The 26,251-nt window shown below is 39.1% G+C and overlaps 2 protein-coding genes across 7 annotated transcripts in view; both read right to left on the reverse strand.

The window, feature by feature from the left end:
- Positions 1-3,561: 3,561 nt before the first annotated feature.
- On the reverse strand, positions 3,562-15,843 carry gnb5b (guanine nucleotide binding protein (G protein), beta 5b). The gene is made up of 13 exons (XM_008404783.2): positions 15,741-15,843; positions 15,034-15,183; positions 13,279-13,390; positions 12,248-12,384; positions 11,381-11,422; positions 10,390-10,466; positions 10,147-10,279; positions 7,223-7,366; positions 7,019-7,110; positions 5,879-5,927; positions 5,516-5,612; positions 5,119-5,285; positions 3,562-4,661 (listed from the first exon to the last, which is right to left on the reverse strand). The coding sequence occupies exons 2-13, from the start codon at positions 15,157-15,159 to the stop codon at positions 4,650-4,652; spliced, it is 1,188 nt and encodes a 395-aa protein (XP_008403005.1). The 5' UTR covers positions 15,160-15,183; positions 15,741-15,843; the 3' UTR covers positions 3,562-4,649.
- Positions 15,844-16,962: 1,119 nt separating this feature from the next.
- The window catches only part of myo5aa (myosin VAa), a 56,471-nt gene continuing 47,182 nt past the window's right edge, over positions 16,963-26,251 (reverse strand). For all 6 annotated transcript variants that reach the window (XM_017304008.1, XM_008404775.2, XM_008404776.2 and 3 more), the window contains 9 exons: positions 26,098-26,191; positions 25,657-25,806; positions 25,315-25,469; positions 25,102-25,191; positions 23,717-23,867; positions 21,808-22,090; positions 21,549-21,723; positions 21,380-21,460; positions 16,963-20,429 (listed from right to left, as the gene is read on the reverse strand). In XM_017304008.1, the coding sequence (XP_017159497.1) occupies positions 20,277-20,429; positions 21,380-21,460; positions 21,549-21,723; positions 21,808-22,090; positions 23,717-23,867; positions 25,102-25,191; positions 25,315-25,469; positions 25,657-25,806; positions 26,098-26,191 (1,332 nt within the window). In that variant the 3' untranslated portion in view covers positions 16,963-20,276. The remainder of the gene's footprint in view (positions 20,430-21,379; positions 21,461-21,548; positions 21,724-21,807; positions 22,091-23,716; positions 23,868-25,101; positions 25,192-25,314; positions 25,470-25,656; positions 25,807-26,097; positions 26,192-26,251) is intronic.

The raw sequence follows: 26,251 nt of genomic DNA on the forward strand, positions 1-26,251 counted from the left end.
TTTTTTTTTTTTTTGAAAGTGTCCAGAGAATTTCAGTGGAAGGGTGTGCTGTATTTGACATACAATATTCAGATGAGAGTCATGGATTATCCCGAGTACATTCTACTATCCAATAACACTGTTCATGTGGAATAAACCACCTGACCTTTGAGCACTGAAAGAAAAACAGTGCGTGAGGTAGAGCAGGTGATCAATAATCAATGATGTTTTGAGGACATAAACTTGTCAAATCACTCTAAAAGCGAAAACAAAAAATCAATGTCGCTAATAAAATCAAGAAATGAGTACAATATATGTTTAATTATACATGTGCATTCTTGATCAAACCACTATTGAATATGTGTTTATGTGCATTGACAGCACATGATGTAAAAAGCACTTTTCTTTCAATGGGTGAGCACCTTGGATTTAAACAACGTAGGAAACCAGATTTGTTTTCCTCCACTCAACAAAAACAGCCTTAAAAACAATGGAGACACTTTTCTTCATCAATTATGATGGGGTGGTGTAACAAAGTGTAGGCCTGCGTACATCAGAGAGACAAGGCAAGCCAGAAGCTGCAACAAACCAAATGTTCAATGAAAATAGATCACATGATGAAGTCATGATAAAAGAAGTTTCAAAATAACCACTAATCAACTGGTACAAAGAGTCAAACGGGATACTTAGATAGCGGCTGATCAGATCGTTAAACACAACAGGTAAACACCTGAGGAGCACTCACTCAATGCATGTAATGAGACTGAACCACCAACCTCCCATTTCCCATGATGTCAGAGTTCAAGGTTCAAAACAACAGATAGAAACACTCAAGAATTCTGAACAGAATACTACCAGAATTATTTGTGTTAGCAGAAAAAAAATTGATTCATTAATTGATTTCATGTAGAAAGATGGCCAACGTTCTACAAACCGAAGGTCATCACTGTCAGCAAAAGCCTTCGACGGAGCATTCATCTGGATGACCTTCTGTCTGCTCAGGAGGAATCAAGAAATTATGGTACGTATTAATAGATAAATATGTTCAACAGTCTTTTCTATGTATGCATTTTCATATGGTAATTCTACATGGTTTGTGTTATGATTTTATTAGAATGGGATAACAACTTGGCAGCCATTCTCCTGCTGGTTCATCTCTTGCCTCCAACCGCCAAAAGGAGGAAACATGTAAAAATTAGTGCAACTGAGGCGGCAGCTGATCGTGTTGTATGTTGTAAGGTATGTTTTTGACATGAATTATTGTGCTTCATTTAAGTAAATTGATCTCAGTTTTACAAACTGTATAATGTAAAGTCATTATTTGGTGTTATTTGTATTATGAATTCATAGCTATTTTTTTGGGGGGGAGGGATCAGTTTAATTTTATGACAAAATGGAACAAAAAATTAGTCATGGGAACATAATGGCACAAAGAATTGTATGAGCCCATTAGAAGCGATCATTTCACTTAAGCTCACAAGAGTTTCCTCGCAAGTCGCATCCCCTTTTGTGGCATGTTCACAGCTAAAGGAAGGTGGAAAATGTGCTTGGTTTGTTCCTTGTGAGGGACTAAAACAATTTTTTTTAATGTGGTGTCTCGCAATCTTAGGTGGGGACAAGCATGGCGACATTCCTTGGCAAAGTTGAATCTTCACTGGCCTTCCTCCTTTGCGTTAGAGAAAAGAAGAGCAGTATTCAGAAGTTTTACATCATCCTGGATCAGAAGCCCATTCCTTGTGTGGCAGACTGCAGTGGCTGCCTTCGATGAACTGTTTAAGATGCACTTTGTGTTTGCTGTGTCCTACGATGCAGCCCTCAACTTCTACACATTCATCCAAACAACTGTTTATGGGATCGATGTGGCAACAACAAAGCAGGAGAGCCCCAGAGTCAAGGAAATCAGTGAGAATTAGCAACATTTAAATATGCCAACATGTTACATTTGTATGGTTCAGCACAGAAATTCTTCAAATCTTTTTCAGCATTTTAAATTTAGTCATGCTTTGTATCCAAGGCACAAATTGCGTTTGAAATGTGGGGAACGTAGTTAGTTGTTCATCTGTTTTTTACATGTATTCTGGGTTCAAGTAGCACTTGATGAAAGCACATGGAGACACTATTGCCATAGATTCTGTTTATGTGGACATTTGGTACAGATAGTGTTGAGACCAATGACCATCTGAATGCTTTCAGAATAGAGATGATGTGGATGATGTTTGCTGTTATTTGTCTCTGATCTGATCTATTATCAGACTTATGACAGGCAGTTTTCATCTGATAATGATAAAAGAACATATATTGTGTCCTATTGCTGTTTTATATAAGCTGTTCAATATTACAGACCTTTGAAGGTCTGTAATATTAAAAAGGGTTTAATAAAAGTTAAACTTTCCATTTCTGTGTATTGTTTTGAATATTTTTTCCACTGGATTTGGTTGATATTGACACTTTGTGGGGTCAATTATTTACCTTTTTAACACCACATTATGTTTTATGATCAACGTTACACTGGTGTTACTTTTAGCATTATATTTTAACACTAACACCGTTGTAATGTTAATGTGACACTCGGTATTGTCGAATATTAACATTGTCTGGTGTTAATTTAACAAAAAAATGGATGTCAATCTTTTAACACTTTCAAAAGTGTTTAACACCAGGTGACTTGGACACACAAAGACACTTTGTTGGTGTTAAAATTAACACTGGGTGTTAATTCAACGCTGGCATTTTTTACTGTGTACTTTGTGTTCTTGGTTGGCATTTGGAAGCCATTTCTCTACATATATTTTTTTGTTGAAATATCTCTCAATTTTTAACATGGAAAACGAGCCACCATCACAAAATAACAGAGAAACAAAATTTGCACAAATAGTTATTTCTTCGTAGTGGTTAAATACTTTTTCTCCATTTAAATCATCCTCCTCCTCCAGATCGCAGCTGTCCCAGGTTCAATCTCCAGACATGAGCCAATTACTGCATGTCTTCCCCCATTTCTGTCTGCCAGCTACTCATGAATAAAAGCCTCCAATGCCACAAAAACAGAAAAACAAAAAAAGAGCAAAAACTAAATCATTATCCCGTTTTGTGCAGACAGGACTGGGGGAAAAAAAAAAAGTCGAAACCTGTCACGGTGGCCAGATTTGTTGGTGAGAAAACAACATGGCGTGATATACAGAGAGTAAATCCTCTCCTGTTAACTGGTTGCCAGTCTTCCAGGATGACCTGAATTCCCTTCCTACGGCTGCCACCAGGAATGGCGCCTTTCTGTTGACACAACGAATTTCTGCCCAATGTTTTCAGGTGAAACTTTGCCGAGGGAACAGATGTGTGCCCTGGTTTGGAAATTAATGTCTCTGCGCTCTCAGATTGACCTGACAGTGCAGGTCTAGATTTTAATGCAACTCACCACATCTTTGGATAATTAGAACCACCTGTCATTTTTAGTAGTATGGATTGCATTTTGTGTATAGTTTTTTTTTTTTATCACTGGTGTAATGCTGTCGTCGTTTGGTTATGCTGCATTATAAAAAAACAAAGCAAACTTTTAATAAGCCTTGCAGATTGAGCACAAAAACAATGAACACTGCACAACTTGTTTTTATTTTCTCATGGGAAAATCAGTGATCAAAATAGTTAATATACCGTTAAATAAAAACATAATAATACTGGTAGCTAACTTTATGCCATAAGGTGCCGTTATTAGAGCAGCGCTTTCAAACCCATTAAATGAACCTGACTGGAGTTCATAAGTCAAATAAAGAAGGTTAAATGATGACAATAATAATCAATATGTTGTTCTTACATATCTTATCTGTTCTTTGCAGAAATATGTTTTTTCCATTGTCTTTTTTGTTGTTCAATCCGATTTCTATGGTCAATTTTATTACCAGTAGGCCAACAGATTAATTAGTAAATATCTCTATAAGTGATGAAATCCTTCAAAAGGAGTGCTGTTGGAGATGGCGCCTTGTAAAAATGTCAATTTTTTTCACACTGTCACATTACAATCACAAACTTGAATGTATTTAACTGAAATAAGTATAGAAAGAAAAGGGAGACATGGTTTGGTGAGAAGTCTGAAAAATGTGCCTTGCATATGTATTCAGCCCCCAGTAATACGATACCTCTATATAAAATCCTTTTGTGTCAGAGCTCGCCTAATTCACAGCGAGTCCACCTGCATGGGTGGACAGCGAGTCCACCCATGCATGGGTTCAGGCACCCAGCATGAACCCAAGTTCATGCTGGGTGCCCTCATGAACTTTTCCACCCACATGTGAAACATTGTGTGACACTGCAGATAAGCCCCCAAAACACCACGACCACAGTGAAACATGGTGGTGGAAGTAGGATGCTGAGGTTTTTTTTTTTTCAATCAGAAAAACTGGTCTGTCACCTAAAAGTCCAATATAATTCATGGAAAAGCCGTGGTTGTAACTAGACGAAATCTGAAAAAATTCAAGGGGTCCGAGTACATTTACCAGGCACAGCGCTCAGACATGAAGCTAACAAGCTGTTTAGCTTTGTGTGTTAACAAGGAACTGATGCAGCATCACATCTGGAAGCGGTTGAACTTTTGGATCGACACGCTCGAGCAAGAGTGATTGATATCCAGCAGGAGTGCTAATCTTCGTGTTGTTTACTTGGACTGAAGCGCTGGGACGACGCTAGGCCCAAATCTGCAAGACAGAGGGAAATCATTGTGTCACACTATGACTAACGGCGTCTGTAAAAACAAGTCGCAGTGTTGTGACACCAACTGAATATATATATATATATATATATTTTAATAACTGCTTCAATTTAAACAAAATATTTAATTTTCTTAATATGTTTACATTCACATTTTGCTACACAGTTGCCACTATGATGCGTCAGTTTAGAAGATTGTAAGACTACATATCCCATCAGGCCTTGGAACATCGTGGAAGCCCCAAAAATGAGCTGGAGGATGTTGCTGGTGTAATACTGGCTTGGACCTGTTGCCGCAATCAGAGCGGACATTGATGGACGGATGTCACTACTTCCTGCATTACCTTGTTGTTCTACCTTTGGGTTTTTTGTTGTTGTTTTTTTTTTTTTTTGTTGAAGCCTCTAACTTCCGACTTCCTGCTTTGTGGGGAAACTCCTGCTCACCCGTAGACTGTTGTCCCAGGAGGCCGAGCAGAGCGCCGTGCCATCAGGCGACACTCGGACTCTGCTGATGCGGTTTTCATGGCCAAACAGGATGGAGACGCGAGTTCCCTTCAAAACGTCCCAAATGTTTATGGTGTAGTCATTGTGCCCAGAGAACAACAGGCGGCCTGGATGCGTGGGCAGAAGATGAAAATAATGTCACAAATAATGTCACATAATGTCACAAAATAATGTCATATATATAATAAAAAGGAAGTGGGGAATTTCGGGGAAGCAAAGACAAACAATTGGATTAGAGGAAACTTGGTTTGGGTTATGAAATACTTCTGGTTTGGTATCATGCATATTAAACAGCTTAAAGTTTTGCAGTCCAACTTGAATTAAAAATGCTTCCCACCACTCAGAGAGAAATCCACAGAGGAGGCACCAAATATGATGCTGTCCTTCTGGTAGACGGCAACTTCGCGGTCCGCCCGCAGGTCGTAGAAACGGCACTGAGGAGAACCAAGAAACATCTCAGACTGAATCAACACATACAGCTGGACTACCACACGCACGCACGCACGCACGCACGCACACACACACACAGGCACGACTTCAGCTCATTTTAGCTTAGGAGTTATAGCTGGTCAGAAGGTTTTAGTGGTGTCACAAATAACTTTTATTAAAAGGTCGTCAAGCTAACATTACTTCCTCAGAATCACTGATGTAGCTCGTGGGGACAGAAAGGCATAACAACAAGCAGAGAAGCAGAACTTACCGTGGCGTCATCTGACGCAGATGCAAATGCGTCTCCACTGGGATAGTACCTGGATGTCAGGAAGATTACACTCAGACATGATCAACTTTACTCATTGGCTAGGAAAAAAAATCTGTCATAGTTTTGCTAACAAAGTCAAAGTTTAACGCTTTTAATTTGACCCTGGGTCACTTCTCACTTCACTCACTTTTAGTCTGTAGCACAGACAGAAAAAAATTTCTTACATTAAAATCTTAGCATTTAAAAATAATAATAAATTTAGGCTATTTAGTCTCCAGAGTAAACACGTTGGATCTACATTTCAGCTGAAGATCTTAGATACAATTGTGAGAATGCAAAACGTTTAACAGGTATTTTGCATTGCTGCTCTGTAAAACCGATAAATGACAAAAGTTTAAATATCCAGTCGTAACCAGCTTTATTACGACTCTCAACCGTAAAAATACATCCTAATTGTTTTCATTTTTTGGTATTTATAGCAACAAAAAAATGACATTTTATTACAACAGAAGCAGCACACACTCAGAAGATGTTTTTTGTTTTTGTTTTTAACACCTCTGAATGCATCAGATCCATTTAAACCTAAAGCAGGCCTGTTTTGGTTAAAGATTTTTAGTATTTAAATATATTGAAATGTGCCTTAATCTCATTACTTCAAAATATTTTTTGTCTACAATGTTTTAACTACGTTAAGTATAATCTACTTCTGATATGTTGTAACCTTAAAAGTTGGGAAATTTGTCCTATAAATACAAAAAAACCCCAAGACTTTTGCTGACACTGCGCTTCTGGGAAGGATGTCATGGCAACACAAACTTATGCAATGTCACATGACCACAGTGAGAGGGTTATGGGTTGAACAGTGAGATAAAAAATAAGGAGTAATTTTTTAAGAACATTAAAAAATCAAGTTCAATCCTGAATATTTCCACAAGTTTCAACAACCAGCAATCAGCTGCAAATCCAAGAGATACAGCTTTTAAATCACAGATTACACATGCAAAGAGTTTAAACCATTAAACTTGACTCTTTCTTCCTGTCATTAAAGTCTAAAAATACACAAAATGCCTGTAAAATGATGATGGCGGGTCTGTTTGGGTTAAAGTCAGATCTGTGCGTCTTTTAAAGATCTGAACTCACTTCACACAGTTGATATCCGACTCGTGGCTTTCAAAAGACTGAATGTTCTGTCCCGAGCGCATGTCCCACACGTTGGCCTTCATATCGCAGCCCTGAGAATGACGCATCAGAATGAAAGTTAGTGAAAGAAAACCACTGATAATATCTCTAAAACAAAACAAAGAAAAAAAAATTGTTTTTACAAGTTAAAGTCAGGCCCCTCACCCCGGACACAAACGTGTTTCCGGTCTCGGACGGAGCAAGGTCCAGCGACAAGACGTCCGCCGTGTGACCGTGGAAGCTCTGCAGCAGCTGCCCACTCTCCACGTCCCACAATGCACATGTTCCATCCCCGCTGGAGGTCAGCAGCTGGCACACACAAACACACAAATCATCAATCAGGTTTATCTGTACAGCACATTTCAGCAACAAGGCAGCTCAAAGTGGTTCATGTCGTAAAAACACAAAGTCTGAGCCATCATCAAAATCATAAATGCACGTCCGATATGTTGGTTAATTTTAGAGTTCAAAAGCAGCTCCAACAGGTTTAGCCTTGATTTAAAGGAACTTTGGCTGTTTTGGAGATTTCTGGGAGTTTGTTCCAGATTTGTGGTGCACAGAAGATGAATGCTGCTTCTACATGTTTGGTTCTGGTTCTGGGCAGAAGGTCCGGAAGGTTGAAACAACAACAGCAGATCTTTAATATATTTTTGGTGCTAAGCCGTTCAGTGATTTATAAACTAACAGTCTTTAGTTTCTGCATGGATGAGTTTCTCTAGATCTTGCTGGGACATCAGTCCTTTAAACCTGGGAATGATCGTCAGGTGAGAGAAGGCAGACTTTGCAGCAGTCTTTATGTAACTCTGAAAGTTCGGGTCTGACTCCATCACCACACCCAGGTTTTGTCAAAGGTCGGAAAGGGCTCACTTAATCACAACTATTTAAACAACACATAAAAACAGAATTAAGCTTCAAACTAATCTGATTTTGAGTAGTTGGTAACTGTTTTTGTTTTCAAATCTTGGTCCACTTTGAAAAGCAATAACTAGCCCTATATGTTAGAGATCGCTACCCTTTCTTGTGAATTGCTCTACCTGCTGGTTTTGCTCTCTATTCTCTAATTTACTGGGAAATGAAAGAGACGAAAATAAACCAGTAGTATCACTGCTGCTATATTTACTGTCTGAGCCCAATACCAGTGCTCAGGGGACCTCAGCTGAAAGAACGAAACGGTTTCTTTACACATAAAGGAAGTAGTGTCTAATAGTGGGAGGAAAATCAATGAGAATTCTGTAGATCAGAACCGGGAATACTGGAATCTAAACAACAGATACAGCAAAAGAGAGTAGAAAGGCAGCTCCTCGCTTACTCTGAAAACTCTCACTGAGCAATCAGCTGTCTGTAAACAAACGGGCTTGCAAAAACGGAAAGATGTCACTGAAATCGTGTGATGAAAACAAATCATGGGGACTCAGAGATTTACACAAACACGAGGCGTCCCTGCTGGCTGCCTGATTAGAGAGAATGCTGCGTGACCTCAGACCTGAAACATACCACATCCTGCTGCAGTGAGACAAACTCTTACTTTCAGCCTTTCTAAGCCACGATCTTTCAGCATGGTGTCTAAAAATGGAGCTCATCGGAATCACACGTGAAAGGTTTCACACAGATACACAAAGGAAAGTTTTTGTGATTCTGCATTTATGCTGCCTTGAAAACATTCTTCATTTGGCTCAAACTTTTTTTTTATTTTTATTTTTTTACCTCTGATGTGTTTTCACTGGGATTCGGTTTGACAGGGCAACACAAAGTAGTGCGTAGTTAGCGCAGGAAAGACTGTGCATGGTGTTTATTTTTATTTTATGTTTTAGTTTAGAAATGAAAATCTGACAAGTGCGGTGTGCATTTGAATTCTGTCTAATTGAGTCAATAGTTTATAGAACCACTTTTTGCTCAGACTCGAGTATTTTGAAGCCGCCAACAGGTTTTCTTCTGTATTAAGCCTAATCCATTAGAAGTGGGCGGATTGATACAAAATATCGCTAATACTGATACCAAAATATCAGTATCAGATCAATACCAGCATTGTAAGATTGACACTTGACAATAAAGACTGTTTCTATTCTATTCTCTATTCTATTATATTAAAACACATCAAAGTTTGTGACTGAAGGCGGAACAGATGGACTTGTGTGAAGACTTTTGTCCACTTGCGTTTATTTGGGTGGTAAATGTTCTGCCCTCTGGGTCCCAGATAAAAGCCACTCAGAGTCTATTAATACTCCCTGGACAGAAGATCACAGCTCTCTCTCTCTCTCTCTCTCTCTCTTATCCGCTCTTCCCTCCTCGGTGCTCCTCTGCTTTGTGAAGCGTCACAAAGGAGTAAATTATTAAAGCCAACAGCTCAGACCATTTCCTTCATGTTCTTCCTTCCACTCTCTCATCCACCCGGCTGGGGGAGGGTGTGTGTGTGTGTGTGTGTACTGGACACAACCAAATACCAATCTTCAGGTTACAAAATGTCAAAAATAAAAGATAAGAAAGAATGCAGCTCGGACTGATTTTTTTTTCCTGTTTAAACTTTAACTAAATCAGAAAATAAGAAACTTTGTGTCAGAATGTGGCATGTAGGGGGCTGTTGCCCCCACCTGATGTTGCATAAAGAAACATTTTGCACAAACCTGCCTTGTTTAATTTTTAATGTTACATAATCTGCTACAGTGTTTTGTCTTTATTGCTGCAGACTCCAACACATGTTTCTGACCACGCTCTGTGCTCTTCTGGTCGTTCCGGACGGAAAAAAAAAACAAAAACATTTAGGGGTTTTTTTCTAAGCATTTTTTCAGAACTACAAACACTGGATTAGATGAAAATTAACTGCTCAGATTTTTTTATGCTATGGTTGTGCTGAAACGCTATGAGTTTTCAACATCATACCTGCAGTAGCTTCTTGTTTTCGGTTTGATTAAAGACATTTGTGGTCATAGCAATCAGTACTGGACTGAGTAACATTAAAAACAGTCTCGTTTTGTTATTTGTTTTGTGGTGGTTGAGATGATTTACACGCCGTATATCAGTTTCATGCATCTACTCTACATATGGATTTCTGATAAGTTGCGCTATAATTATTGATATTTCTAATGTCGCACCTGCATGTCCGAGTTGGTGAAGGAGCATCCTGATACATAGTTGGTGTGCATGGCGACCGACTTCTTCTTTGCTGCCAGGTTCTCAGTTCTGTCCAGTGACAGCGGGACCACTGAGCATTTGTTATCCAAACCCCTGTCAGATGAGGTCACACAGTTTTAGTTTTATGACAGAGTTTCTGTGAGTTTTGAAAAAAGGATGCCAATCGTTTGTTATAGAAATTTTTTAAAAAGCAGCGTACTCACCCGCATGCCACAGCACAACCGGAGGGAGCGTACGCACATGCCATCACCCACGTACATGGCAGGGTTATCCCATGCTCCTTCAGGACACAGACAACACACACATAAACACACACATCTACTAACAAGGATGAAAAAGATTCATTCCTCATTAGACAGCAGATTCTGTTAAATCAAATAAAATCCTGATAAATGACACAGAAATGTTTATTTGCTGCTTAATAAAATCTAAGAAAGAATGAATATTTTTACTAGACACTGTAGCTCCTCTAAGCCTGGATCTGAGTCACATTAAAAGTTTCAAGTCTGGGAATGAGGGATGAATAAAATAAAGCTTTAAAGCAGGATAAGCATCATTCAGCCACACTCAGACCTGCATGCATATCAACACACTGGCAGCTGTCAAAGTCGACTGATGGACAGATAATCTTTAAAGGCATATTTCTGTCTAATCGTTTTATTTCCCAGCTGTTAGGAGAGCAGAGGCGCATAAGCCCAGCAGCACCAGCAGCTCACATGGAGGAACGTGGATGAAGAAAAACCATTTGGCTGCCAGATGAGTAGCAAAGGTCAAACTGGGGTCACCCTTCCTCCAGAGAAGTGATAGATGTGTCACATCAGCTGAGTTACTGATTAGTTTAGATTTGACTAGTTTTTTTTGTTTTTTTAAACAGGGAATTCTATTTTAAATATTTGAACGCAATTTTTATTCTTTGAAGATGCGTCTGTCTGTCAGATTACATCAACTATAAACTATTACGGATGTAAAATTGAACTTAACATACAAATTTACAGCTGGATTAAATCAAATTGATCAGTTTATGAAAACATAAATAAGTTAAATTTTATATAGATTTTTAATTTCTTTTTGACAAAACATTTTTCTGACAAAGCAATCTACATTTAAACTGTAACTCATTGGTAAAATGTTAAAAAAATGCCTTTTTTCAGAAGCCTAAATCCAACCCCACTATGCCATCCATCATCCACCTACCTTATTGAGAGTAAACGCATCCCAGACAATCACTTTTCCATCCTAGATGAGAGAAACATATTGCATTTATCCCAGATTTATGCAACAAATAAAAATATCAGCATGTCTACAAGATTCTTGCCAAGTTTTAAAAATGAATAAAATATTGAATCCAAATTTTAGGCTTTAAAGAAAAATCTTTATTTACCTGTGTGTAATATTTAAGCATTCATTCCATTTTTTCTGTGGTTTGTAGCTCTTGCAGAAGAAATTGGGAATTATGTGCGACTAAACTACAAATCCCAGGATGCAAAGCAGAAAGTATTGGAATTTGAACAGGCGTAACAGGTGTTCACATTCAGCCTTAGAAAGAGTTACCGCTCCTGACACGTTTTAAAAGACTTTTTAGGCTCTAATCACCTGTATTGATCAGTGAGTAGATAGAAAATAAGGAGGAGAGAAGAAGACGCGGCAAGTGGCGTCTTCTTCTTGACCGGAAGAACGATGTTAAATGTTAACGACTGACTTGTTTAAATAAAGTAAAAAAAAAAAAAAAAAGAGTCATGCGCGCGCTCTACAAACCTAGCGAGACTAGCTTAACGGCTTCAATTTGTATGCTAAAGCATTTGTTACCAGCTAACTTCATCATGGGTAAGTATACATTTACTTCAACAGTAGCAAATATCCAGTGTCAACAAAAGGTGTTCACTTGACAAACGTATACTGAACTTAATGTGTTATTAAGCTTTTTTTTTTTTTTTAAATATAATTCACGCAGGTCTTAAATGTCAATGAGAAAGCTTTAATGGTGTCATAAAATGACGTTTTCCCCCAAACCCAGCAGGAGCCGAGTAGGGATACAACAGAGCCGTGAATGTGTGTGTGTACCTGTGAAGAGCTGACCAGGCGACGTTTGTCCTTACACCAGTCCATACACAGAACCTTGTTGCCATGGCCTTTCAGGACGCGCCTGGTCTTCAAGGAGAGAGCGGCCACCGCCTCCATCTTCTCAGCCACCTGATGCACTGAGGGGACATGCATAAACACACACACATAATTATACTTTGTAAAGGTTCTACTCTTTAGTTTAAAACTGTTTTCTTAGATTTTGCTTCCCAAAATGAGTCAAATTTGGATATACTTTCATATTTAATTTGCATGTTTTATTAAAATTATAATGTAAAGATCTAAAGAAAAAGAAGAAAAATGAATCTTTCTGAATCAGCAGGTAGGTACACATCTATAGCAGGTGTTTCACTCCAGAGTGCGCTGGGTTCCAGCATTAGCATATTATGCTGATTAGTGAGGTTCTGATTGGGTCATCATCTGGACCCAATAGCAACATAAATGACAAATAGCTCCATGTTGGTCCCTCCCCTAAAAGAAAAATTACTGTAACTTCATAATTTTCAAATACTCAAGTACTTATAAAAATCTCAAAATAGTAATCCAATTCACCTGATATGGGCCTTTGAGTATCATAAATACTTTGGGGCTGCCCAAAAATTGGGGTACTGCCCCTTTAAGACAACAGTATTACACTGGTTAAATTAAGATGGATGCTTTTTTAAAAGTTTTTTTTATTTGAAGTTTAAAAACACAGAATTTGAAATTTCCTAGATTGCAGAACAGATCAGAAATGTTAATTTACTCAAATAAAAAACTAAAATAGAGAAACTAAACATCTGGAAGCAGTCTGCAACCTAAAACAAGTCTGTATTTTTCACAATTAGATTAATGTTCACCTGACTTGTAAAAGTTGTGCATAAAATCCACACCATCACTTGTATGAACAAGATTAAAAAAACAGAAACAAACTGTAAGCAGCCTGATATCGGTGCTGTGCACCAACAGTAAGCGTTCAGGAGCCGGTTTTCAGGAGCCGGTTTCCAGCAGCGTTAGCTTCCACAGCTACTCACACTCCACATCGTTCAGCTTGCCGCGCTCCTCCTCCAGCTTCTTCTTCAGGTTCTCGCTCTCCTTCTTCAGTGATGCCAGGGTCTCCCCTTTCTGGAGCCCCTGGCACGCCATCTTCCATCGAGAAAAACGCAGAAACAAAGTTAGACACACACAGAAGAGAGAGAAAGAGAGAGAGAGGGGGGATTAGAAAAAAGAAACGAGGAGGGATGAGAGCAAAAAGCAGGAAAACGTGGAGAAGCAACCCAGTTTGTCTGGCGGTTAGAGGTCCATTAAAATAACCCTGGAGAGCAGCAGTGATGCAGCCGCTCTGCTCTGCCTCCCCCCATCCTCTATCTGTCCTGCTATTCAGAGACACTGAATGCTTTTAAAAGCCAGCCCTGCATTGCAAACGCAGCTTCACTCTCCTCTGGTTCTTGTTTTTAAACTCGACTATTGCAGAAATCCGTCATGAACCGTCAGTCCCAGTCTGCTTGCGTGAATCTATTGAGAAATAAACATTTATTATAATGTTGATGAAAAGAGGAGTAGAAAAAAAGGAAAGCTACACTCAAAAATGTCAGATCTGTCAAGCTAATAAATATGGAAGCATTTGCTCTTACATACACTCAGGGTTTTGCCCAGGGTATTATAAGCCTGGTGGGCCACCAGGCTTTACTTGTCCCCCCCACCAGCCTTAGCATTGTTTGTTTATTTGGTAACACTTTATTTGAATGGGTGCATAAGACTCAGAATCGGGAAATAATGACACTTCTAATGAAAAGTTTAATTAAAAGTCCATTATAAAAGTCAACTTGGCATTTAAAGTGTCATTATTTACCGAATGACACTTGAAGTCATTAAACATTCATGATTCATTTTCATGATAGTTGATACGTCACGTTTGTGACAGTGTCATGTCAGTCTTATGCACAATAACATGTTAATGTTTTTATTTTTATAGGGTATTTTTATAATCCAGAACTTCATAACCACTGCCTGTCTCTACTGATCTACCCGCTAACAACTTCAGCAAATAAAGTTACAAGTCACAAATAAATTATCAAAACATTTTGGTCCCTTCAGACCAAAAGATGAAACAGCCGAAGAGTTAAAGTTGTTCTATGCCAGCATTTTTAAGACGTTATAGTTGGTGTTTGAGTGTTGTTAATGATGCATTTTGATAAATACACACATAGAGTCCCATGCAAAAGTAGCATATACCTCTATAATAAATGTATTGTTTTTACCCACTGTAACAGTTTTCTTTACCAACTAAAATTGAATTTTGAGTATTTGTATTGTTCCCTTGAGTCAATACATTTTTTTCTCCATTAATGAGAGAAAATGAGTCAGATTTATTATCAATGTCTTCAAAATCAGAAGTTTACATGAAGAATGATTACTATCTCTTTAAGCAAAGAGGGAAGCCCAGATGATGATGTTGTGATTTTGGAAACCTCTGATAAGTTAACTGCTAACAATTTGAAGAAGGTTAGAAAAAAATGTCTAAAAAATTGTTCTCACTAATTTTTTGGCATTTAGTAAATGCAAATAATTTGGGTAATTCTAACTAAGCTGAAACAGACTGTGAGGAAGAAAATGTCTTTGTATTCTGTGTATAGAAATATCTGATTTCTACGGTACATTTGGAGTTTTACTGTGAAAAGCTTTAACTTGCAGCCAAAACAGTGTGCGGGTTTCGCCGAGTCTGGATGGACACAACGTTGTGACGTTTTACAGTGAAACCGGGCAGCAGCTCAGAGAAGCTGCTTTACCATTTCCACGCAGAAGGAGCAGTAGTTGATGGCCTCGCTTTTGATGTAGATGTTCATCAGCGGACTGGCCTTGCTGCAGCTGTCACACGGGCCGAAGGTGGCCGCCATGAACGTCTGGTCACACATGGCTGCAGAAGATCAGCAACACACCTGCCGGACACAGAGGGATGCACTCCATCAAGCAGACCGCACACTCTGTGTGTGTGTGTGTGTGTGTGTGTGAGTATGCTGTACAGGAGATAAGCAGCTGGTAATCTACTCTAGCCTGATCCTTCTCAGAGGAGAGCAGCTATTCTAGGAAACAAACACACACCTCAACTCCTCACATAAGCAACTCTTACTTTATATAAGGTTTCTCATTTAAGGCGTTTATTGTAATAAATTATTTCATTTAGTAAAATTAAACAATGTTTTGCTTACATTTATTTTCATTCTTAATTCGATTTTATGCTACAAGCTAAATGCGTGTATAAACTGATCAAACAGCAACAATTTGCTCCCAAGTTCTAAACAGACCTGACTGCATGTTGTAGATTTTAACCTTGAAGTGCAAATTTGTTAGCAGCAATTTCATTTAAGATTTTTTTTTTTTTACCATTTAGTGCAACACTTTTTACAATTAAATTAAACTCCATCTGAATCGTCTTCCCAGTGATATTGCACACGTTTATTGTCCATATTTCTAGCTAAAACAGAAGTTGTCTTACCACAGAAGAGACTGTTTCCCGTCACCCAGCAGGTACCTGTCCAGGTAGAAGTGAGCGGAGTGGTTCCAGTGACGGATCAGCAAGGGACAGAGAAGATGCAGTAAGCCTCTTAGGAAAGTGTCTTAGCTGTGACTCTGCTCTGTTTTGACTTCCCTTCTTCACCTGCAGAGCCTGGGGAATCCATTTAAAGGTGGGACCCAAAAGTTTTTACTTTAATTATTCTCCGTTTGATCACATTAGGCTGCATAGCAAATCATTTAGCTCCAGATGTTTACCCAAACTCTCCCCATCTCCAAATCCAACAGACAAAACTTAAAAATGGGAAATAAAAAAGGTTAAAAATGTCTGAAAAGAAGAAAATACTGAATAATAAGCATGCAAGTACTTTAATAGTTCAATTTTGAAAAAAAAAAAAAAACATTGAAAATAGTAATGACTATTGTTCAGGTCAAAATTAGTATCCCTGGGAGATTCAGAATTATCTGACAACTAGTAAGTTCGAGGAAAAAATTAGACAATCGTCTTTAGAAACCTTTATTTAAATAACATTTTTTTGATTATTTTGTCCCCTTCTGAATAATAAATGAAGTGTTTTATTGGTTTTAATGACCCCGTAAAAATTATTCTTTAACTTAAAATACAACTTAATTTAACAGCTAGCTAGCTAATCAATATAATCTGAAAAATGTCAAATAAGATGTTTCTCCAATTTACTTTTCAGTATTTTGACACTCAGCCGGTACTTGTACAAAATTTTGTATATTTTCTTGTAATTTTAGAATTCCAAAAACAATATGATTTGTTTAGGCAAATTTACCTGCTCAACAATAAAAAAAAAAACAATATAAAAAAATAAAAACAAAATGATCTGATTTTCTATGGAAAAGGAATCTGGAAATCTCTGTATATTCAAAACGTAACTAGGGCCTTGCAGGCTCAGTGCTCAATGTTTTAAATTTTTCAGGTTATCTCAGTCTAGATTTGTTTGCATTTATTTTTGGTATAGTTATTAAATGCATTTTTATTTGATCAATATTAGAAATTGGCTTTCATAGGCTATCAGTTCATTGGCTGTTCAGATATTAAAGTGGTTATTATTTTCATATTTCAGTGTCCTGATTGTATTTCCTGATCCATATCTTTGGGTCAATAAAAAAAACAAACAACAACACATCCTTACCCGTAGCATTTAAAGTTATAATAAAACTCCAGGACCATCCAGCAGTGCTGAATTCTTTTATTTTACTTACAGAGTTGAAATTTTATTCCAAGTTTGCTAACGGTGAACACATTCACGAAGCACAGCTACCAGAAACTACAAACAGTCCAGTTCGTCAAATGTACACACTGGTTTAAAGAGGGAAACACCCGGCACCGGCTTCAGCATGTTTGCACCAGTACCGCCACAGCTCGGCCTCTGAACTATTTGTATTTTTGTTGTTGTTTATTTAAACGGCACAATTAACTCTAGTGCTGATGAGAACAATGAATATTTATAACGTCTGGGTCGTATTTTACAAGCAGCTGTCTGCTTGGTGTGGAAATGGAGACCAAAGCAATGATGGCGTTTTCTTCTGAAATAAACCAACCGATTGTGTGAGCGTCGCAGCTCCCATTGAGCCGGGGATTTATTTTTTTTTTTTAAATCAGTTTTTCCAGTCCATACTCATCAATAAACAGTTCAAACCATCCGTGTTACACCAGCTGTAGGACAAGAAGAGGCGTCATCAGAACAGCATGATCACATTTTATACAACTTCTACTCATTTAACAGCGAGAGAACAAAAAAAAAAACCTGTACTGGGAAAACACAATGTCACAATGTGTGTGTGTGTAAGTCATTCACATAACCAGTAAAGTCAGATAAGGCTTCTTCTACAATGTGCAGCTAAAAATCATGATACACTTGTTAGAACATGAACATTCAAATGGTAGATCGACTCCTTTGTTGCTGTCCTTCAAAAACACAACCAGCAGATATGACCTCTTGGCACAAGCCAGAAATGTTGCACAATAAACAAACCAAGACAAACAAAAGGCTGAATTATTAGATGTGGTCCCAGTGAGAGCAGATGGATGTTCTTAATGTAAAAAAGTCACAACCGATGCTCCGGTCAGGATGTCTCAGGTCGATATATTTTTACCGATTTAGATTTTTTATTCTAGGGCTACATATAAAAATGAAAGCATAAAGACCTTTGATTTTTCTTCAAGATAAAGCTAATTAAAATAAACGCTGCTGATTGAAGATAGTGTTTGATGCATTTAAATGACTAGTTTTTCAGTGATAGACCTACCAAAAAAAAAAAAAAAGTAAGCAGATTACGTTATTAAGCAGTTTGATTGGTGCAGCTCTAAACGTAGCACTTTCTCTTTAATCCAATCAGGATGTCCGACAAGATGCAACTCCTCTGGTTTACTGAGATTTCTCTGCCTCATTTTGTGTCTCTGCTTTCTTTTTTTCCCATCTCATTTGCCTCAAAAGTCCAGTTCCAACAAAAACTTTGCAACTGGACTATCCAAACAGAAACCATGTTTTACTAAGCGTCGGGTTTTTGGTGAAATAATGATCAAAAGAGGAGGAGAAGAGGCAGAACATGGCTCACTTTAGGTACTAATGGCACAACAGGAAGTAGGCTGAAAGTGCAGAAAAGACAGAGTAGAGGAAGACTGAAGAGTCTTTGTCACAACATGGGCAGATTTCCTGGTGGACTCAACTCCACTCCTTAGTTTTCCTAACATGCAGGCTCCTCAAGCTGTTGACATCTGGAAAGCCTAAACCATGCAGGTTACAGAAACGAAGCAGCAGCACTTCATGCCTTATATGCTTTGCTAAAGTACCAAGTACATAAAGATATCTGAAGCTAAACAATCTGTCCAGTGAATAAAAAAAAAAAGACTAACGGATAAGCACTGAGCCAGCAGTTAAAATGACAGCGGTGATCAAAAATAATCTGTTGGTTATTTGTAGCAAATGCCCATGTTGTGTCACAAAAACAGGAAGGCAAAAGTGGGCGTAAAGCAGAGAAAATGTAACATAGAACAGATATCAAGCAATTTCTGTAACACGTACTTAAAAGAACAACAAATCTCTCTTCATTCTCCTCAGTAATATGGCTTTACAATACAAACAACCCTAAACAAACGGCAATACTGAAATAAATACGCACACGAAGATAAACGGGTACATTTTCCAAGGCCTTGACCAGAAGAATGTGAGGGGAAACAGAAACTGAGTGTAATGTCGTACGTACAGATCTGTGCTTTTACTGCAGTGGTGGTATGGTGAATATGGAAGTCCGAAAGTGACACAATTCAATAAATAAATCACTTGATTAGTTCAGTGTGTTCAAATTCATCATAATTAGAAGTATATGCAAGTAATGTCTTCAAAAATATATGGCAAACATAAGCATTTTATATGAAAAGCATAAATGTTGGTAATTTCTCGTTTGCTATTGGGCGGAGCCAACGCTGTGCAGGAAACTGGAGCAGCGCTTACTGATTACTGACATTCACAAACTTAACGCTAAAATACAATCAAATATGACTAATTACAGAATTTCACATTTAATGATTCATATATTCACAATTGAGATGCATAATCAGGAATTTACTTATTTATAAAATGCAGCGACTTTAATAATGACATATGTAAGTAGGTTTTGATTTATGAATTTGTGGCACATTGGGGCTTCCGTAGTGTAAATGTTCCTGGTTTGTCTTCTTGGTTCTGGTCAGAGCTGTAAACAGTGGACCTCATCGCAGGTTAAAGCCCTAAGCAGAGTTTAACCCTTCATGTAGACTCTCCTCACTTCTGCCCGAAATAAACATTAAACATCTGAATTAAAGAAACAGCGAATCAAAATTTGTGCCAGACCTTCCAACTATGATATAATTGATCTATCAGGACATAAATATTGTACGTCAGTGCAGCTAAAGCAAAGCTGTTCATATTCTTTAAATATTGAGGCTGGCAACGTAATTTCAATAAATAAAATACAGGATATATATTATTTATTTCTATATTTATATCTTTGTGTATAAATAATATAGTACAGACAATGAGTTTTGTCTCGTCTTGGCTTGACTGTGCTCAGAGGGGATAAAACCCGATCGCTCGGCTGTTTTTGCATCAGAAAACAATAGTTTGCTAATCAGCTCTGTGTGATGAGATCCCTGCCTGCTTTGCTCTCGTGATTCAGACGTGAACAGCAGCTAGCTTAACGATGACGGGAGACACTGAGGGAGGATCGGTAACACTAACCCTCTTGCTGATGATCCAATGGCGTCTCTAAGCGTCAAGGCGTTTTTACAGGCGTTTAATGGAGAGCACGGGGCGAGTAGCGCGTGTTTCCGAGCGACACAAGCTAGAAAGTGACACCGATGTGTGTGCATGACAGCGTTTGGACAGAAAATGTTTCTTCAGGTTGTGTTCATCCACATTTTATTGAAGTGCTTTTACTATAATTATTATTTATAATCTGTCTCGGGCCAGTAGGTGGCAGCGGCGGTCGCGGCTGGGGATTTTTCAGCTCAAACCCTGGTGAGGAAGCTCAGGTTGAGGGAGGTGGGGATCTGGATGGTTTCCAGGGCGAGGGAGGACGGGCTGAAGGGGAAGGTGACCGGGTAGATCATTTTGGTGTCCATTAACAGCTGGGGGCTCTCGCTGCGGTCTCGCAAGCGGGTCTGAAGAAGAAGAAGAAGAGAGGGTCAGAAACAGCGAATATACTGAACAGACAGCAGGTTTTGGGATCGAAGCCAAACAAGGAAGAACACTGTGACTAGACGACCCACCAGGTAACAGAACACGGGCATCATGGACACAAGATGAGGTTGTGTCTTAAAAAGTTTAGGAAAAAAAAGTCCAGACTGAAAACGCATCCATTTCCTCTGACCTTGAGAAACAGACTTGAGTTTTTGGGAAATTGTTGCAACTACAATTAAGTATGTCTTGATTTTTATTTGTTTTATTATTTCATTGGTATTTTGCTACCAATTTTATTATTGTTTTCTAAAATTATTTTTTATCAAACTTAATTTTATTTCTTGTTTTATCACTTACCTACCAGTGACACTGTGATTGTTGTGAAGCACTTTGGTCTGCTGAGGTTGTTGAAAATATTCTTTATAAATAAACTTAGTTTACGGCCAGACCACCGTGAACACCGATCTTGTCTGATCTCTGAAGCGAAGTCGGGTCTGGCCCGGTTAGTACCCCGCCTCTCGCTGGTGACAACTGGAGATTGGCACCAGAACCCGTCCCAACCCCAAAGGGACAAGGGCGTAAAGAAAATGGATGGATGGAGTAAACTTGAATGATAAACACAAGACAAAATCTCACCTTCCACAGCAGAGATGTGGTTTGTGTTTAGTTAAATATGGACTTAAAGTAACTCTTTAATCACCGTATTTTATGATTCCTCGAATTTAACACTTTGAAGCAGTTTTACTGCTTTAAAATGAGGCTTGCAGTTTTTTATGTGTGTTGGCGGTATGGCCGTACAGGTGTTACAAACCCTCGACAGGCATGCATCATAGCTGACCAACTTCACAAAAGCTCCACTACTTTTGCCTGAATGTACTTTAAATCATTTTTCGTTACCAGTGATTTCATTGGTGTTTCATTAAACGTCTACCTGTATGGTTCGTATGAAGGCGACTGAAACTCTCTCCTCGAACTCGTTGACTGGAGTGTAGAGGTTCAGGACCTTTACGATCTGAAAGAGATGAACCAACCCAGAAATCGTTTAACGGACCGGATGGATTATGGCTCGAGTTTTCTTTCGGATGTTGCTGAGGGCGCACCTGAGCGGTGGTGAGGGCGTGGCACATGGAGCAGATGGCCTCGGCGTCTTCTTCATTCTTCTTCTTCACTTGCAGCAGCTGGGCGGCCTGGATGAGAGGCTCCAGGGTCTCTTTGGCTCCACAGTTCATCAGCCCTTTGTCTCTGAGCCACTCCTCCAGCTGGCTCACATTATACCTGCACACATCCGGCGTTAACTGCAGGCTCTCACAGTAAAAACACAAAAACATCTCGAACTCAGCAGCTGGCTGCAGCTCCTACCTGATCTGCATGCCTTTGCTCCAGGAGCACATGTCCTTGCGCAGCAGCAGGTTGTTGAGCGTGACGGCTCCGATGATGTAGAAGAGCTGCTTCACCACCTGCTTGATGAGCTCGGGGTCGGTGCCGTGCTGGCACATGGTGGAGTGGAAGGCGCTGAGCTGCCGCAGGATGGAGTCCAGGGTGTAGGTGCCCTCGTCGGCGATGCTGGATGTCCGCTTGCGGAGACCCGTGGGCTTCACTCCGGACACGCCCTGGATGGTCTCGTGCTCCAACATCCCAGACACTGCAAGGAGAAAACACAGTGAAACGGCGCCGTGCTGAAGCACCCAAACACACGTAAACTTCTGCATAAACACTCAATCAAGGATTTCTGATCTAGTTTCTAGTGCAAATCCCTTAGTTCACTTGAAATAAGAGAAAACTAACTTACAAGTAACTTTTCAACAAGAAATATAAAATAGTTTTAAGTCAATTCCTAATACTGATCCCAGTGAGTGAAATAATCTGCCAGCTGAACTAGTGCCAAATCATCATACAACCCACTTTATTGTGACAACATAAGCTCATATATAGCTTTATCTCTCTTAACCCTCTGATGCGTAACTGGGTCCTTTTTGACCCGGTGAGGTCATTTTTTTTGCAATATCTTTGTAATGAAAAGTTTTTGTCACTTCATATTCCAGGTATTCCTCAAGAAACATGTTACTGATATCATGCAATTCAAATTTTGAATTTACCTTTTATACATTTTAAGAAATATCATGTTTCATATCACTACCCCATTCTTCCGTGAGTGGGTCCAAAATGACCCGCATTCATTTCCTATGGAATTTAATGGGGATCTTTGTTTCTTACCAACTGTGACTCTCAGGAAAACATTTTTTGTGAACCAAACACACTGAGACATAAGTGTCACCCCTGAATAATATTATTTTACATAGCAAGAACTCCTAAATATAAGTATTATCTTTATGTTTTATCTCACAAATGTGTTTGTGTGTCAATCATGAGTACTGTGACAGCGTTATTGTCACGAATCAACATATTAGCCTTCTTCATAGTTAGTTAATACTAGTTATCTAACCAACTAGCTAACATTACCACCTATACTTTATTGTGCATCTTTATTATTTGTGTGTGCATGTCTATGTGTGTGTCTGACATCCTGGATGAGAAAACCAAGAGAGAGAATGTGTTGAATGACATGCAAAACCTGTTGATTAATGTGTTCAAGGTTCTTTCTTTTATCATCTCAATAAATAAAATCAAAATTCATAGCTATAGAAATAAATGCATAAATAAATGAGCCAGAAAAGTAGAGTGTCTTCTCTGGGTTGGGGGGTGTGTCCTGCCCCAGGTGGAGGAGTTCAAGTATCTCAGGATCTTGCTCACCAATGAGGGAAAAATGGAGCAGGAGATCCACAGGCGGATTGGTGCAGCGTATTCCGTGAAGCGGGCGCTGTACCGATCTGTTGTGGCGAAGGGAGAGCTGAACCAAAAAGCGAAGCTCTTGATTTACCGGTTGATCTACGTTCCTACCCTCATCTATGGTCATGAGCTTTGGGTCATGKCCGAAAGAACGAGGTCACGGATACAAGCGGCMSMMWWYAGTTTTCCCTGTAGGGTGTCTGGGCTCTCCCTTAGAGATAGGGTGAGAAGGTCAGATATCCAGGAGGGACTCAGAGTAGAGCTGCTGCTCCTTCATGKCGAGAGGAGCCAGTTGAGGTGACTCGGCATCTGGTCAGGATGCCTCCTGGACGCCTCTCTGGTGAGGTGTTCCAGGCATGTCCCACCGGGACGTCCCATGTCCCACTTGCATATTATTTCACTTATAATGTTGGAAAAATGTCTTGTTATAAGTGAAATAATCTTCCAATTTGGTGTTTTGAGGCGTTGTGCCTCCACTCACCTATCATTGGCTGCAGGATGTTCTCCATGCATTTAACCAGCTGCTGGTAGATCTGGATGGCCAGGTCACTGATCACCTGTCTGTACTCTGCCAGGTCAAAGTTGGACAGGCAGTGCTCATTCTGCCTGGATGTATTGTGCTTCATGAAGCCCTGGGGCAAAACCAAAACAAAAACAAAAAACACTGAAATATCTGCCTTAAAATAGAACAAACTTTTCAATATCAGGTCAGTGAGGGCAAAATTACAGCAGATCTGCACACATGAAAAGTCACTTTTGATAAACATTTGCAACTTTGGTAGTAGTATGCAAACACGGCGCTAAAGCCGAGTGAATTTCCAGCTAACTTGAGCGATGGGGTAACAGTAGCATGACGGCTATTTGCATCTCGCTGTACTTATTTTCTTTACTCCGTATCTCTGCTTGATGTTTTTTCATCTAAAACAAAAAAATAATGAGTCACAGAAACGATCCCATAAACATTCTATCTGTGTGGAAGGAGAACAAATCTACCCAGACAAAATGGAGCACAAATTGTTTTATATTCAGTGGGGGGAAAAAGCATTTATTACAAGAGTTTGACCACAATAAAAAAAATTTCATTAATTACGGATAAAACATAATTTTTGATATGCCATTTTTTAAATAAAATGTAAGTTGATTATTTTTCTTAAAATGGTCATTTTTCAATTTCCAAACGAATGAAAATTATCTCAAAAACAGTGTTTCTGCAGGTTTCACCAATTCAAATTTAAGACTTTTAAAAGACCTTTTTAAAATCAGTATGAATGAAATTTAAGACCTGTATCACAACAGACATGTATAAAAGAAATTAATTGTAACAGAAATGTACCAAGAGCTAGGATGAACATCATCCAGACAGCTGGCAGTGATCTTGCACTAACCCCTGGCAGACATTAAAAAAAGGCTACCCAGCTAGCTAGCAAGGTTGTATTAGCAGCTAGTTATCAATAGCCGCATGCCACAATGAAGATGTTTTACATAGCAGAAAAAGTCCAGCCAGAAAAAAGGAAACTACATGGAATATGTGAGATTAAATAAGTATGTCCCAACAAATTTAAGACTTGTAATTCACAAATTTAAGGCCAACCTGTTGTTTTTAAATGAATTCAAGACATTTTAAGACCTTAATTTTAGACACATGAAATGAATGCCCTGTTAAGTCTAAATCTGCCAGGTGTATGAATAACTTTGAACTGTAGCTCTGCTAGCATTAGTGCTAGCCTCTTATGCAGCTCTGATGATTATCAGACATTCAATTCATTTTCACTTCTCCCTCGTGTGTGAAGACGACAAGGATAAAGAGGCTAATATTTAGCAAACTGTATTTTCTTTTTTGTTGGTGTTTAGGTGTGTTGGTGTCACCTCATCTCCACTGTATTGTTTCAGACAGTGCAGGAAGCGGCAGGTGTTGGCCAGCCAGAACGAGACGGTCTCAAAATCATCACCTCGTTTCTAAGAGCAGCAGAAGAAGAAGAAGAAGAAGAAGAAAGCCATCAGCATCAATAGATCTTTTCTCACCAGCCTCCGTCACTCAGCCTGATTCTTCTCTGCAGAACTTCCATTACGTAAATGCACCTTGAGGATCTTCTTGATGCTGTTGATGGTCGACGTGAGCAGAGTCCGAACTTTCTGATCGTCGTTGACGTAGTCTGCATGTCTCAGACACATGAACAGGATGTAGGCTGGCAGACCTGGGATCAGATTCACTGCTACGCCGCGAGGCTTCAGCTCTGGAAGGTCGAAAGGACACTTTCAGATTTCTCACTTCATAAAGATCCCAATATTATCCGTCATCTCAGTTTTATTTTATTTTTTTGTTTTTTGAGAAATGGCTACATAAAAGAGCTTGTGGATTACTTTTTTCCTTAAAGGTAATTAGAAAACCTGAACTTCTTTATATAAAATGGCCGTTCTTACCCAGAATGAGATTCTTAACCAGCTTCATCTCATCCTCCTTCTTGTACTCCAGCATTCCCTGGAAGTCTTTCTCCCTGCGGGGGATGTTGACCGGGTGAATGGGCTCCTCCACCATCTGTCCCGGAGACGTCTGTCCCTCGGCTTGACCCGCTGGGAAACAGGTTCAGGACACACTTAGCTTCATATCTACAGCACCTTAGTTTTTTACTCCATTTTCTTTTTAAATTTTATTTAGTTTTATTTGTTAGGGTTGTATTTTTGGGGAAAATCCTCAGTTTTCTACATTAGTTTTTATTATTTTCAGTTATAGTTTGTCTTTTTTTTTTTTTCGCAGTAGGAGTTACGCACCAGTTGCTGACTGAAAAAAAAAAAAAAGGTTGTGTGTAACAAAATTCCAGAAAACTATCCCGGTTTTCAGAAAGTGCAGTGAACGTGCCGTACCCCCCATCTCTCCGATCCTCTTGGAGTAAACCTTCAGCTGCTTCTTCAGCTTCCGGATGGTTCTGTCCTGCTTCTCCAGCTGCTCCATCAGATCCTGGAACAGACGCAGGGAATGAGAGCAGAGCATAGTCAGGCCTACAAATGCTGCCCTCTA

Source organism: Poecilia reticulata, linkage group LG3 (assembly GCF_000633615.1).
Source record: "Poecilia reticulata strain Guanapo linkage group LG3, Guppy_female_1.0+MT, whole genome shotgun sequence".
Classification (NCBI taxonomy): Eukaryota; Metazoa; Chordata; class Actinopteri; order Cyprinodontiformes; family Poeciliidae; genus Poecilia; species Poecilia reticulata.